At 35.9% G+C, this 15473-nt stretch overlaps 1 protein-coding gene across 1 annotated transcript in view; it reads left to right on the top strand.

Moving 5' to 3' along the window:
- Window positions 1–13266, top strand: part of ARF4 (ADP ribosylation factor 4) — a 21390-nt gene extending 8124 nt beyond the window's left edge. Inside the window, exons 2-6 of the mRNA XM_007937266.2 lie at window positions 5627–5707; window positions 6141–6250; window positions 8730–8801; window positions 11122–11247; window positions 13180–13266. Of these exons, the coding sequence (XP_007935457.1) occupies window positions 5627–5707; window positions 6141–6250; window positions 8730–8801; window positions 11122–11247; window positions 13180–13266 (476 nt within the window). The remainder of the gene's footprint in view (window positions 1–5626; window positions 5708–6140; window positions 6251–8729; window positions 8802–11121; window positions 11248–13179) is intronic.
- Window positions 13267–15473: the final 2207 nt, after the last annotated feature.

Raw genomic sequence — 15473 nt, 5'->3', positions numbered from 1 at the left:
GAGCTGTTGCATTGTGGTAAACTGTGGTCAATGACATGAGACAAAGTGTATGTGAACTGCTGTATGGAAAGTGAATTTGCTCTGTAAATCTTCACTCAAATCACAATAATAAAAAAAGTGATACATATTTATTGGGGAAAAAAATTCTAACAATATAGAAGAACCTAAGGAATAGCCATAGAAGCAGTTATTAAATTTCCATTAAAAGAAAATTGGATAATATCATAGATACTTTGCTACAACCTAAATATTTGGCTTGGATTTCTTCATTTCTTTTGTGGAGTTACAGACATTGCCCATATTACAAATGATAGCCATATTTCACTGTGTCTTTAAGAATTTGTAGGTGAGTTAAAACAGGTGCATGGGGTTCTTATTTAGCCTTACCTTAGTCCAGTAAAAGACTCAAAGCCTTTTCAGTGACTTAAAAGCTGTGTATGCAGCAAATAAAGGTGATTGTGATGAAGAATTTGTTTTGAGTAGGTGTTAATTCGTTTCAAAGTGAGGGTCTATTTACATAACATTAAAGCCAGCCTTCAAAGATGATAGTGCCAAGCTGAAAGACGAGGCAGACTGCACCAGATGAGTGGGTGTGGCTCTCTACATCCCTGCCAGTAATTGATCAGGCTTCTGAAGGGGCTTACTACGTCTCTTCAGAGTCTAATATTCTCGGGCTTTGACCTGTAATTTTTCCTGTTCTGTTTACCATGAGGAATCAACAAATTGTAAAATTTCTGAGCTGTTCTTTTTCCTCTTCATTGACCATGACAAAGCCCTGTATTAAAGGGCAGGTAGGCCCACTACTACGCAAGTATGCTAGAGAAATAAAAGCTGTGACATGCACAGATGCATGCACATCCATTTAAAGGAGCTCTGGTGGTATAGTTGTTAAGGCATTGGCTGCTAACCAGACGGTTGGTGGTTCAAACCCACTAGTCGCTCCATGGGAGGAAGATGAGGCAGTCTATTTCCGTAAAGATTTACAGCCTTGAAAACCCAGTGAGGGTTTCTTGGAGTCAGAGTCGGATCCAAGAGTAGGTTTTTTTTGTGTTTTTTTTTTTTTAATTACTATTTTTTTATTATTGCAGTGTTCCTTTCCTTCCCCTCCCCTCCCACCCCTGGTGAATTTGGTTGGTTTTGTATGTTCATTGTAGCACTATTCACAATAGCAAAAAGATGGAAGCAACCTAAATATGCCCATCATTGGAGGAACGGATCAGCAAACTATGGTACGTATATACACACAACTTTAACGAATGAATCTGCAAAACATAACATGGATGAACTTGGAGGCCATTATGCTGAATGAAGTTAGTCGATTACAAAAGGACAAATATTGTATGAGACTACTGTTGTAAAAAGTCAGGAAAAGGGCTTTACATAAATGAATAAATAAATGAATGAATGGTTACCAGGTGTGGGTGGGAAAGGGAGGCTAAAGCATTAACTAGAGGGTGGGTGGGAAGGGGAGGCTAAAGCATTAACTAGACGATAAACACATTAACTTGGGTGGGGGGGTACAAAAACTAAGGGGCAGATGCTATAGGCACCATGTCTAGGAAGACATAGGCTTTCCAGAAGCAGTTAGAATCAGAAACTAGGCCAGGAGCAAAAACAGAAATAAAGGACAAGTAGGAGTTGTTCCTAAATCATAGGGATCAAATGGTAGCAGCAGATCCAGTTGACTTGTGGGTGCTATAGTTCTCCAAAACCTTTATCAAGTGTTTTGACTTGGGCTTAATCATATTTGGACTTCTTTAAGGGTGAATTTTGGTTCATTTAAAAATTTGATCAAAATTAGCTTTGTAGAACAATTAAAAGATTCTCCCCTGCCATCAGATTTTCTGTATTTTTTCCTTCAGATGCCAAACTTTAAGGTAGCTATTTTGTTTGTGTATTTCAAAAAGATTACATTTTCTGATCTTTTTGATACTGTTTCATACTAAAGAAATAACACTTGGTGTCACAGTTTTTCTTATGGCCATGAATGAAGGTTTGGAGTGAGCTCACTTTGACTAATAAAATGTAGTAATATTTTGGAAAGAATAAATCTGGTTCTCAGTAGGAAGAAGTGGGGGAAGAAGATTTGATTAGGGCAAGAAATAAGGTATAAGAACTTCAGTCTCTTTGAAGCAGGGCTTCAGAGATGGCAGCACACACTCAAAGATGGGATCTCTAAGCTCTCTTGTAGGGCACAGAGCAGACAGCGTTTATTAATACAGGTGGAAGGAGTATGAATTACTTAGAGACTTAATTGTGTTTTTGAGGAGCTGATAAAAGTTAAAACACTCGCAGAGGAATGGAAATTAGATAAGTAACAGTGATTTCAGTTCCTTTTAACAAAATAGCGTTGGTTTCATGTGCTAAGTAATGTTTTTATTTAAGTATTATGAAAGTTCATTTGCTTAAATCAATACTCATTTGAACTGATTTCAAAATCTGTGATAGCATAAATTGAGACAGTCAAATGTGCTGTTCCTAAGACAGTGATATATTTAATGAGTTTATTAGATCTTGATCTTTTATTTATGAAGGCTTTAGCCAGCAATATATAGAATATGCAGGTTTTGAGAGATTCATACTTTTCATTTAATTTATATTTAAACATTTACTTTCATTGTCACTGTGTTAAAGTGATATACTTGTTCTTTGGTGGAATTTTTCACAAACACATTCCTCCCTGCTTGTATATTTGCCTCAAATGATTACTTTTAAGATGCTAGGCCTTATATTGAAAATGAATATGATAGAGCCATTTTTACAGTCCAGATTAACCAGACTTGTGTGCTAATTTCTTTACATTTGATGCTGAAATGGATTTAGATCGGGCTAATATTACTCTGGTGGTGTAGTGCCCAGGGCATGTAACTGCTAACTGGAAGGTTGGGGGTTCAAACCCACCAGCCACTCCTTGGAAGGAAGACTGGGCAATCAACATCCGTAGAGATACCACTTTGCAAACCCAATGAGAGGTTGCTATTGACACCAATGAGGTTGGGTTTTTTTTTTTTTTTTTTTAATTTTTTCCTCTGTAATGTTACCTTGCAGCTTATGCACAGCTGCTACCCCTCTGTCAGTGAAGGCTTACATGGTGCCCTGATGCTGAACAAGTTTCAGAGGAGATGTCAGACTAAGATGGACTAGGAAGAATGGCCTGGTGATCTACTTCTGAAAAATTAGCCAATGAAAACCTTGTGGATTACAGTGCCTGCTAGTGTAGGGCTGGGCTGCATTTTGTCCCATTGTGCAAGGGTCTCCATGGGTTGGGGGCTGATGTCAGTTAACAAGAAAATTGGCTTCTTCCTTTATTATCATTATAAAGGGACTGTTGTTATGTGCTGTCAAGTCAAACCTGACTCACAGCATGTGCTCCCCTCCCCCAACATCAAGACATTTTAACCCAAACTTTGCTCTTTAAATTAAAAAAAATTGACTTTACTAATCATAAAAAAAAAAAAAAAAACAAAAAAAACCTCAATGCCATCGAGTCATTTCCAACTCATCGTGACCCCCATTGGGTTTCTGAGGACATAAATCTGTATGGAATTAGATCATCCCATTTTCCTTCTACCGAGCAGCTGGTGGGTTTGAACCGCTGACCTTCCAGTTAGTAGTCAAGTGCCTTATCCATTATGCCACCACACAAGACAATTCTCTATTCACTTATGTGTTCTCTGATGGAGTTTCTAATTTGTGTTTTTGAAAATGGCAGTTCAAATTACCCAGAGGGAGCGAGTAGTTGAACCTGTGGGCTCAAGACCGTAGTCTCAGGGGACATCAAGCTCATTTGACATAACATACTACACAAAACATTGTTCCACCTCCTACTTTGGCGAGCAGCCATCTAGATGCAATGATGGGTCTCTGCTCATCTAGAGCAAAGAAGAATGAAGAAAACCAAAGATTCATTGAAACAATTAGTCCTCATGACTGGTACACCATGCGATCCTCAGCCTGTATGACTATGAAATCAGAAGAACTAGATGGTACCATGTTAGAGCTCCATCAGCACTCAACGACCATGCCACACACCAGGGTACCCGACAGGAGATTTTATTAAAGAGGCGAAAGGGTGCCTGCACTGAGGAAGGACAGAAGAAGGAGAAGAGAAGAGAGGAAGAAGAGGAGGGGAGAGGGTGGTCTTATATACACCTGGGGTTAGGAGGTTGTACATCAGAGCTGGGGGAAGAGGTCTTAAGCTATCAGAGGCTATGTTGCCTTTTAAAATTCGCACCTTGCAGGAAGCTCAGTTTCGACTTCCTTTAACTGACTTATGACCTTGGGTGGGGCAGCAGGGAATGAAGAAGAACCCAGAAGAGCCACGCAAGATGGCGTGGCATATCTCTAACATTCCCCCCTCTTTGGTTTTTTAAAAGGAAAAATAAAAGGGGGCCCGCTTTTGTGGGAAAAGGGGCGAAGGTCAATCTTTGGGAGCTGCTTCCTGCTGGTGAGGGGCGTGGCGTCTTTGGAAGCGGGGCCTTCCAGTCTATACACGCACTGGAGTTTGTCTCTTGTAGTACCAACACCAGTTTTCTTTTGCTTCAACTTCAGAGATGCTGGGTTGTTTTTCCTGGTTGGTGATTTGTAGTATGTAGAGGTCCTCGAAGAAGAGGCTTCTATAGATGTCGACTCCCAGGGGTCGGCTGGACATGTTTGGCATCTGGTGTTCTGGGACCTGTAAGACAGGCTGGGTTGCAACGATTAGGGGAGGGAAGTGAGAACAGGGAAACAGTGGAGCCTAGGTGGCCAAGGTACCTTATTAGTTGGGTGGTCTTCATGAGCGCAAGGGAATCTCTGCATCTCTGAAGTTGAAGCAAAAGAAAGCTGGTTTGGGTACTACAAGAGATTCCCTTGAGCCTGGTGGAATCTCTGAGTCTATGGCCCCTAGCTGCCCTTCAGGTCTGGAATTGAACCCAGACCTGTGGCTTCCAGCCAAACAAAAGATAGGCATAGGAGTTGAACCATGTACCTGAGGTAGATATACTCCTTGGGGAAAACAATCATGGGAGAAAGAAGGGCTGTTTATGCACAGGAAGATAGCTAGTGCATGGAGGGATGGACACAGGGAAGAGGTAACTATCGGGAGGAAGAAGGAGGGGAGTTGTTGCATTGGGGTAAATTGTACTCAATGTTGTAAGACAACGTGTGTGTGAACTGCTGTATGGAAAGTGAATTTGCTCTTTAAGCTTTCACCCAAATCACAATTTAAAAAAAAAAAAAAAAGGAAGTTCATAAAGTTAATAAGGACTTGAGTTGGAAGACATCTTTGATTATCTGATTCAATCCCTTTACTTTATGACTAATTTTTCTGGCTTGTTTCCTAAGTAACCTGCTTAAAGGCATTCAGCTAGTTTTGGCAAAGCTAGAGACAAGAGTCTGAGCCAGCCAGGTATCTTTATTTCTGCACTAATATATGTCTGTAAGTCTAAAAGAAAAACAGAAGGGCTCTCTGTAGGAAGTTTTGCTTTTTTGTCTGGAAATCAGAAGTGAGGTACTTATATTCCTAACTATATTTGTGCCTTGCAGCCAGCTTTTACTTTCAAACTATAAATTTGTTGTAAGATTATTTCTTAGTGTGTGCTTTTGGTCAAGATTTAAAATCTAAAATGTTGTTATCTACTCCTAGTTGGTTTGGATGCTGCTGGCAAGACAACGATTTTGTATAAACTGAAGTTAGGAGAGATAGTCACCACCATTCCTACTATTGGTAAGAAAGTTGACAAATGACTTTTATTTATGTCATAATAATATATTGTAAAGTGAAATAAAATAGAATTTTATGTTGAAAAATTTAGTTTTTGAAACTTTTATTTTTTAATTTGTTGAAAAACTGGCCAAAAAAATCCCCAAACTCACTGCTGTCGAGTTGGTTCCAACTCATAGCAACCCTTCCGTGGGTTTCTGAGGTGGTATCTCTACAGAAGTAGATTGCCCAACCTTCCTTCTGAGGAATGGCTGGTAGATTTGAACTATCAGCCTTGTGGTTGGCAGTCAAATGCCTTAGGCACTATGCCACCAGAGCTCCTTGAATAACTAGCAGGATTTTAAAAACAGTTGTAAAAGAATTTCACAATAAAGAGGTTTATTTTCTTACTGGCATTTTAACTGCACAGTGGTCATTTTTTTGTTTTTTTTTAAAGGTTTTAACGTGGAAACAGTAGAATACAAGAACATTTGTTTCACGGTATGGGATGTTGGTGGTCAAGATAGAATTAGGCCTCTCTGGAGGCATTACTTCCAAAATACCCAGGTAAGGAATTCTGTGCATTTTTTTTTATAACTTTGTTTTATGTTCTAAAGTTTATATATATGTATAAAATGTAATGCAAGAAAAACCACTGCCATCAAGTCAATTCTGACTCATAGCGACCCTCATTGGGTTTCTGAAGCAGTAAATTTTTACGGAAGTGTATAGCCCCTTCTTCCTTCCACAGAGTGGCTGGTGGGTTTGAACCGCCAACCTTCTAGTTAGCAGTCATATGCCTTAGTCACTGTGCCACCAGAGCTCCTTGTAAAAAAAATGTCTTTCTTTTATAAATGTGTATATATATGTGTAAGTGTGTGTGTGTGTTATATATATGTATAGTGTTTATTTGGGTGGTGGTGGGGTCCACTGTATGTGGGTTGGCATTACTTTGTAATTTATTTCAGTTCTTGAGATTAGAACCATTCCTGGCCCTCTGGACCACCTTAGAATCAAAGCCCAAGTACTTTCTTGAGAGTTAGGCCCACTGAGGAGAATTTTGTTATCTGATAGATAAGCTCTTAGCTAGCTTTTCCAGCATTCCTAATCTGTTCTTCTAGCTATAAAATTTAAAAGAAACTGATTATAGCCATTAATCATGTTTCTAATTTATATTAGCAATCCAGGACACAATGCCTCTAGTGGTAAATTCCTCTCCTTTGTTAGATAATTCCAGTTATTTTGCTGTTCTGTATAAGTAAGTAAATGTTCGGCCTTTAATTTTTGTCTTATAATAGTCAATTTCTCTAGAATGTTAGCTTTTTGATTCTGGGCTGTCTTAGGAAGGAAAAAATTTGGAGTTTAATTCTAAATTATTTTCTCTCAATAATACTACTTTAGGACTGATAACAAGATTTGCATTTTTAAACAGTAAAAAGGAAATGTTATGAGCCAAGATAAATTTACAGAGATATTACTTCTTATAGGGTGTAGGTTCTTAAAAGAACTTTTGGGAAAGGAGATAAAACATATGTGAAACATGCTGCTACATCCTTTTATACCTCCATGATTACATTTATCCTTTAATAGTCTTATAAGGTTAATGGTATTAATTTTATTTTAGAAGAGGTTGCAGGTTCAGGGGTTAGATAACTTATAATAGTAATAAGAGTGCCAAGATTTGCATTTGGGTCTAACTCTCCAGCACACACTTTGGCTTTCAAAGTACCAAAAATTCTCTCAAAGAACAGAATGTTTAAAATGATCGTTTCTACAGAGAAAGAGGAAATGTATGTGAAATTTGTCCAGACCAAAGGATATTAATGCCATTTAATGACTCTCTAGCCTAAAATAAGTATGAGGTGCAAGTCCAGTACTGTGTGGTAGTACTGAAGGGTAAATAGAAAATAGTGTAGGATAGTTTTTTGCCCTCATTAGATTTAATATAGTTGGTTACATACATAAGTTATAACACAAGACATTTTGTGGTAGAATGACAAATGACAAAAGTACTTTAGGGGTTAAGAGTTTTATGAAGAATATTTAAAGTAATCCGTTTTAATGTTTATAGTTTATATTTTAATAAGGCTTATAAAATGAATTTTCCCTCTAGCTTAAAATTTATACTTTTCCATTTGAAAGGTTTTAGAAGTCTTATTAATATAATTCCTTCCCAGCTTCATTTCTTTTAAAGTATAGAATTCTAATATTTGAGTATCTTTAAAAATTCCTACTATCTTCCTTTTTGTTAAGAATTTGTTAAATAAATTGAGCAAATGAACTTTGAATTTTCCTTGTTATATTTTGCTTAAGACTTCCTCTGGTTCTAGAGTAGGCAGGCAACTTTCTGAATCGAGGCTATCTATTCTTTTCCTGATAAGCATATACAAACTACTGTAGTCCCCCTTCTTTTTTATTTTATTTCGTTTGCACTTTATGCATGCCTTTGAGTAAATAAACTAATTTAGTTAGTAAGTTCAAGATTCTTGAGGAACTTTTATTTTTCCTTTTGTCTCCACCTTGTGGCTATTTTGCTACTTAAACTTTCCTGCACTTAAATGTACTAGAGAAAACGATAAAATTGATTCCTTAGCATAGTTGACAGTTGTCTAAGAGTAAAGTATTTTTAGATTTGAAGTAGCATTAATAAGTTAAAATGACAAAAAGTGCTTGAAGTGCTTGAATCAATTTTTAGAGCCTTGTTCTTTTTTTTTTTCCTTTAACGGAGACTTTTTTTCCCCCTGCTTCTGACCCTTGATATAATTTTGTTGCCTGTACTTATTTTCGGGAGCTCTGGTAGCATAGTGCCTAAGGCACTTGACTACTAACCATAAGGTTGGTGGTTCAAACCCACTAGCCACTCCTCGGAAGGAAGATGGGGCAATCTACTTCCGTAGTGATACTGCCTCAGAAACCCACGGAGGGGTCGCTGTGAGTCAGGTCCAACTCAGCGGCGCATAACAACACGACCACCACATACTTATTTACGTATTGAATGAGTCTTTTAAATTTAACTGTTTAATTTATTGAAACAATTTTCCCCTAGGGTCTTATTTTTGTGGTAGATAGCAATGATCGTGAACGAATTCAGGAAGGAGCAGATGAGCTGCAAAAAATGGTAAGGCTATATTTGAAATTAATAACATTTCCAAAGAGGTAACTGTCGGAAGGAAGTGGGAGGGGAGCTGTTGCATTGCGGTAAATTGTGGTCAATGTCATGAGACAAAAGTGTATGTGAACTGCTATATGGAAAGTGTATTTGCTCTGTAAATTTTCACCCAAATCACAATTAAAAAAAAAAAAATCATTTCCAAGGTGTTTTCCTGGTTCACAGTGGTGGTGTTGGTGTTTGGTACATTTAAGCTATGACTAGATTACATATATGACTGTTTTTGAGATTTAGGAAGAATCTTGAAGGGAAATTACTACTTATGGGTTTCTTAGAAATGTACATAAAAATCTATTCCAGACATGTTTTGAAAACACATGGAAGAATATAGCTGAGTAAGTTGGGAAGAAATCTTAGTTACTTTTTAGAATGCTCCGTGGGTGATTTTGATGCATATCTTGGGTTGAGTCTTTGGTTAAGACCTTTATCGTGTAGATACAAAATCTGTCGTTTTGAAGTTGTTACTTTTCCCCCCAAGATTAACAGATTGCATTTCTCTAAGCTATGCCTACAGTGACTTCAGAAATATTTTGTAATAGCAACCATTCTAAGCAGTTGTACTTAATAGTACTTATTTTCATATTCATATTGTTATTTTATATTCATATTGTTAAAAGTCCTGAGAGGAGGAAAATTGTTGAGGAACCCTTTCAAAAGAACTTTATCATGGTTTCAAACTTGTAGCCAATAAGTATTAACCGAAATGAACTCTTTTTAAATTCTCATTCACTGCCCTAAAGGCTAATGTGCAGCTTTTAAAACTTTTAGTTTAATTATATAAATAATTAAATCACCAGTGTTTTTTTTTTTTTTTTTTTTTCCATAATGAAACAAATGTTACCAACTAAAAAATTCACATAACCTTAAAATATACCCATTAAAAATACGTAAGTCAGTGATTTTGGTATATTTATAATATTATACAATCAGCACTAAAATTTAGTCTTGTTGTTGTTGTTATGTGCCGTCGAGTCAGCCCTGACTCATAGCGACCCCTCCTTGGGTTTCCGAGGCAGTATCACTACGGAAGTAGGATTGCCCAACCTTCCTTCCGAGGAATGGCTGGTGGGTTTGAACCGCCAGCCTTCTGGTTAGCAGGCAAGTATCTTAGCCACTATGCTACCAGAGCTTAGAGCTTTTTATCTCCTCCAAAAGAAACCCTGTGACCATTGTTATTGTTATTGTTGTTATATGCGTCAGACCTGACTCCCAGTGACCCCTCCTTGGGTTTCTGAGGCGGTATTACTAAGGAAGTAGATTGCCCGACCTACCTTCTGAGGAGTGGCTGTTGGGTTTGAACTGCCAGCCTTCTGGTTAGCAGTCAGGTGCCTTAGGCACTATGCTATCGGAGCTTCCCAATAACCATTAGCAGTCACTTACTACTCCTTTCCCTTCCAGTTCCCAGCAACTACTAATCTATTTTATGTCTCTATGGTTTGCCTGTTCTGGATATTTCATATAAATGGAATCATAAAATATTTGGTCTTTTACAACTGACTGTTTCCACTTAGCATAATTTTTCAAAGCTCATACATGTTGTATCATATTAGCACTTCTTTCCTACCCTTTTCCACACCTGGTACTGTTATTACATTTTTCTTAATGTTGCTGAACTGAAAAAAAAAACCAAACTCGTTGTTGAGGCTATTCAAGCTCACAGTGACTCAGTCTATAGAACAGAGTAGAATTACCCCATAGGGTTTCTATAAGGAAGCAAATTGCTAAATCTTTATCCTATGGAGTAGCTGGTAGAACTGCTGACTTTCAGTTAGTGGCTTTAACCACCTTGCCACTAGGACTCACACCCTAAAATTGGGATTTTGTTCCACTGTTAATCTGGTCTAGCTATTTGGAAAGGATGAAAGTCCAAAAAGAATCATCTAAATACCTGTACTACTAACACCATTAGATCTGTTTTAGGATAGTTTATCTCCATATGTACTTTTTGTCCTTGTCAGTCTTGACCTTTGGGATCATTAAGAAGGCTGAAGTATGGTTTACATTAAGGGAATACAGCATGGTTGGCTTGAGAAAGTTTCACTTTACTTGTCTGTGCATGATTGTTTGCACTAGATATAAAAGACAGAAGGATATAGGATTTCAGTTATAAAGACTACCTGAACCTTTATGTAGAGAATTAGTTTGATGTTTTACCATGTATTCGATGATGAATAAAGGGTATATGTAGGAAGATGGTATTTCACTCAGTTAGTTACAATAATTGGATTCCAGTTGGATTAGTTGCTAATACTTCAGCTTTTTTTTCCAGCTTGAGGAAGAAGAGTTGCGAGATGCAGTGCTGCTGCTTTTTGCAAACAAACAGGACTTGCCAAATGCTATGGCCATCAGTGAAATGACAGATAAATTAGGTCTTCAGTCTCTTCGTAACAGAACAGTAAGTATTTGGAAACTTACATTAACCTAGTATTCAGTTTGAACATTTATTTCTAAACTAGTTATACCACTTGAACAGATAATAAATAACGTGATTTAAAAAAAAAATACTTGTTTACATAAAAATGAGTCATGTCAGATTTTATTTCAGGGTTGTTAACTTTATCCTCAGAAGGTATAGTACTGATAACAATGTGGAAAACTGCACTGTGGAAGATTTAGAATATCTAAAGACTATTGATATTCTTAATTATTAATTTTGGATAACTGTACAAAAAATACTTTATAATTTGCTTGTTAAGGGTCCAGTGTTTCACAACCATTTTTTAGATAATGTTTAGTGTTGTTTCTGTGCATGTTAACATTAAAAGTTTTTGGAGAAACCCATAATTATAACCCTCCAGCTACTCTGTGGAAGCAAGACTGGGCAATCTACTTCTGTAAAGATTTACCACCTTGGAAAGCCAGTGGGGGTTGCTATGAGTTGGAATTGATATGGTAGCAGTGGGTTTGGTTTGGTGGTTTTTTTAATTACAACATTAAACAAAATTCTGAGATAATTTGGAATATAAGATGATAAATGTTGTAGTTGTTCTCAGCTTATTTTAGATCAGTGATTTGAGTATTGACAAGAAGCATTCATAATACTGTTTTATATATAAGTAAATGATAAGTGTGTCTGTCATGTGCTTTATGATAATTTTGCATTAACTTGTCAACAAGGTAAATACTGTGCTGTGACAATAAAACAGAGTAGACTTAAATGTCCGAGGCTGATTTAAAGAAGGTAAAACTGTAAATGATCAATTTTCCATGCTGTGAAAGTACGAATTCATGCCTTTCCCCAGCCTTCTAGATTACTGGGTGTTTGTTGCTCAAATACTGATTTGGCACCATGGTATACATACAGTGACCTTACAACATAAAGTAAGATCTCTATTTTAAGGCAAAATAAAACTTCAGTGAAAAAATAAAAAGAAGTTATCTCTTGAAAGTCATTAGGTTGCTTTTTAGTTCCTTTCTTGTTACTTAAAAATTTTTATGGCATTTTATAGTTATTAAAGATAAAAATTCATTCATTCATTCTTGTATTTAGAGATTTTTAGAATTTCATGTTTAGAATACATGATACTAAAGATAGTAAAATTATCTGAAAATCTTGCCCTGATAGTAATGATCCTCCTATTCTTTCAAAATTTTGCCTTTTCTACTTTCAGTTTAGTTTTATAGCCAACAAGAAGATTAAAAGGACTAAGTGGGTAGTTTTATCAGTTATAATTTTCCCATGAATGTTCTCTTTAGATGAACGTAGTGGATAATTGGTTAAGTCTAATGCTTAGCTAGGAATAGCATTAAATATGAAAATTTTAAAATGAGAAACAAGAGGTCTGAGAAGATGCCCAATATAAAGGGTAGATAATTTTTGAGTGATCTACAGTTAACTTAAATCATTGAATGTAAAATTGTTAGTGAGATACTATACTATAACATGTTTACACATGCTTATTCCTGTAGCTGTATAAATTATTTTTTTCCTATTTTCCTATGCATTTATGGTAAATTGATGACTCAGTAACATGGGATTTGGGGAAAATATTATATTTGCTGATTAAGTAAGTTTACCCTGTAAATAATCAATTATATGAGACCAAACAGTCAACATTTACCCAAAAGCAAAGATGACAAGGCAAAGACAGCAGGGAAACTGGATGGATGAAAATGAGGTAGAAATGGTGAGGGTGCTGACCCGTTGCAGGGATTGTAACCAGTGTCAATGGAACAATTTGTGTATAAATTGTTGAATGAAAATCTAATTTGCCGTGTAAACTTTCACCTAAAACACAATAAAGTATTTGAAAAAGAAAAATTTTAAACGCTGTTGTCATACATAACCTTGTTAATCAAATATTTTCTTGTTGCCTTTTCTTTACAGTGGTATGTTCAAGCCACTTGTGCTACACAAGGAACTGGTCTGTATGAGGGACTTGACTGGCTGTCAAATGAGCTTTCAAAACGTTAAATGAAACTGGATAACTAACCAAGGACATATTTGATAAAATTGGTCTAGGCTTGTTACAACAAAATTAGTTTGCATCTTGGTTATTAAACAGTATATGGGACTGGTTTTGGGCAGACTATTACAGCGTTTAAACTTACTTTGTTGCCAATTATTGTTTACCAAGTGGAATGTTGCTGTTGAGCAATATACTTGGTTTTAAAGAAATTCTTAATTTGGAAAAAGAAGTGTCCTCTTTTAGTTTTACTTCCCTTAAGCCTAAATGCCTGGTCATAGTTATGTGACACCTTTAAATAAATCTGTTTTGAATGTCTTTTTTTTTTTTTTTAAGACAAAATTGTTATAATTTCATACAACAAGTAATTTCTGTGAAAAATAGAAATTGGGTTTTAGCACTATATTCTGCATGTTCCACCTTGTTCCAAAAGATATTTTAATGTTTTTCTTTTCTAAATTTTATTTATTTTGTTGTTGAGAATATATACAGCAAAACATAAACCAATTCCTCAATTTCCATTCTGAATGTCTATTGACCCCACAACAAAGACAGTAACTCATGTTTTAAAGTTATCCCTTTGCTTCTTTACTCTGATACCTTGATCATTCCTGGGACAATCTGCTGATTAGAAGTATAGCATTCCATTTGTATTTATTTCTCTCCCTTGGCAGAATAGATTTTCTGATACTGCTTGTGTCAGCCAAGGAAATGCTCCAAAACACTATTCAAATCTCTTGCACTGACAGGAACAACCCAGCGCCCCGCCCCCCCCCAATGACTCCTGGGCTTTATCAGCCAAACTTAACCTTGGTATAGTTTGGAATTGATAGCTAATTAATTCAGTGCTGGTTGCAAAGAGTTTGTATTGAGATGATTTTTATTACTTGGCAGATTGTCTTCCTTTATATTTTATCTTTTTTATGTTGCATGTTGCTTTTGGTATCAGCCTGATTCTTGGCCCAGTATAATAGTTCTGCTGACGTTTTATTGATTATTGGTGAATATGTCTTCATTAAGAGTTTTTTGAAAACTCACCAAACTCAATTTATAAGTTTATTCATAACTCATTTGGAATTATTCCTAATAAAATGATAAAATACGTAATTGTGTGTGTTATTTTTGATTCTTGAAGGTATTTAATAGGGGTTTTCAACAAATTTGCTTTGCATATATTACATACTGTGAACAATAATATAGATCCAAGTGGGTTTATTAATTGTTTAAATTAGACATAAAACATAGGTTTGTTGTGTGTGTAACACTGGGAAGCACCTTCAAAATTTCCCTTTGATAAATGCAATTTTGATGCTGTCAGTTTCTAAAGTCAAATCAAGAAAGCTGTAATAAAGTGAACTGCCTAAAAAAAGCATGTATGGATGTGTTTGTTTACAGCTGACATTTGTTTTTTAAAGAAATTAAGTGTAGAATGCATGAAGAGTACATATGTTGGTGATGTTACTCTTCTACAAAGAACAAATTTCTCTAGCACATATCTTTTAAATTCACAAATTTCAGAACTTCAACAGAAAGGTCTGTGATAATGGGTACTTTTTTTTCCTGAGAACTTTGAGGCAATAAAGGTACGTATACCTCACACACCAGCTACATTTATTATGTTATTAAGGAATCAACTTTTGGTACCTTATGAGTAAGTTAGTTTTTAAGTCTACATGCTAATTTTTGTATTTATAAACCTTTTGTGATTCTTAATGGTTTGTGTAGATTCAGTTAAGGTCATGGATTGAAAATTTATTACCAAAACTAAATATATGTTTGTTTAAAAAATATATGTTTTGAAATATTTGTAAGAAAAATATCATAGGATTAAGTGAAAGGAAATTGGAATTGAGTGACTGATGATTGTCAAAATCAGGTTACTGAGGGGTGTGTGCTTAACTTGTTTTTATATCTTTTGTAGTCACCTAGATGAATGCCTCCTTTCTCCCTCTCCCCTAAAACAGGAAAGGTCTCATTTCTTGGGTAAAACTGGAATATAGTATATTATGTGTGGTTTTATAGGATATTAACTAGAAGATAGAATATTTTAGTAGATTAATATTTGTGCCCATTCCAAAGAAAGGTGATCCCACAGAATGTAGAAATTATAGAACAATTACCATTAATATCACATGCAAGTAAGATCTAACTGAAGATAATTCAGAAACGTTTGCAGCAGTATATTGATAGAGAACTTCCAGAGGTTCAAGCCGGA

The sequence above is a fragment of the Orycteropus afer genome, unplaced genomic scaffold, assembly GCF_000298275.1.
Source record: "Orycteropus afer afer isolate SDZICR_OR568_19922 unplaced genomic scaffold, OryAfe1.0 scaffold00041, whole genome shotgun sequence".
Taxonomy (NCBI): Eukaryota; Metazoa; Chordata; class Mammalia; order Tubulidentata; family Orycteropodidae; genus Orycteropus; species Orycteropus afer.
Note: the sequence above shows the minus strand (reverse complement) of the source record. Positions and strands in the feature narration are given on the sequence as shown.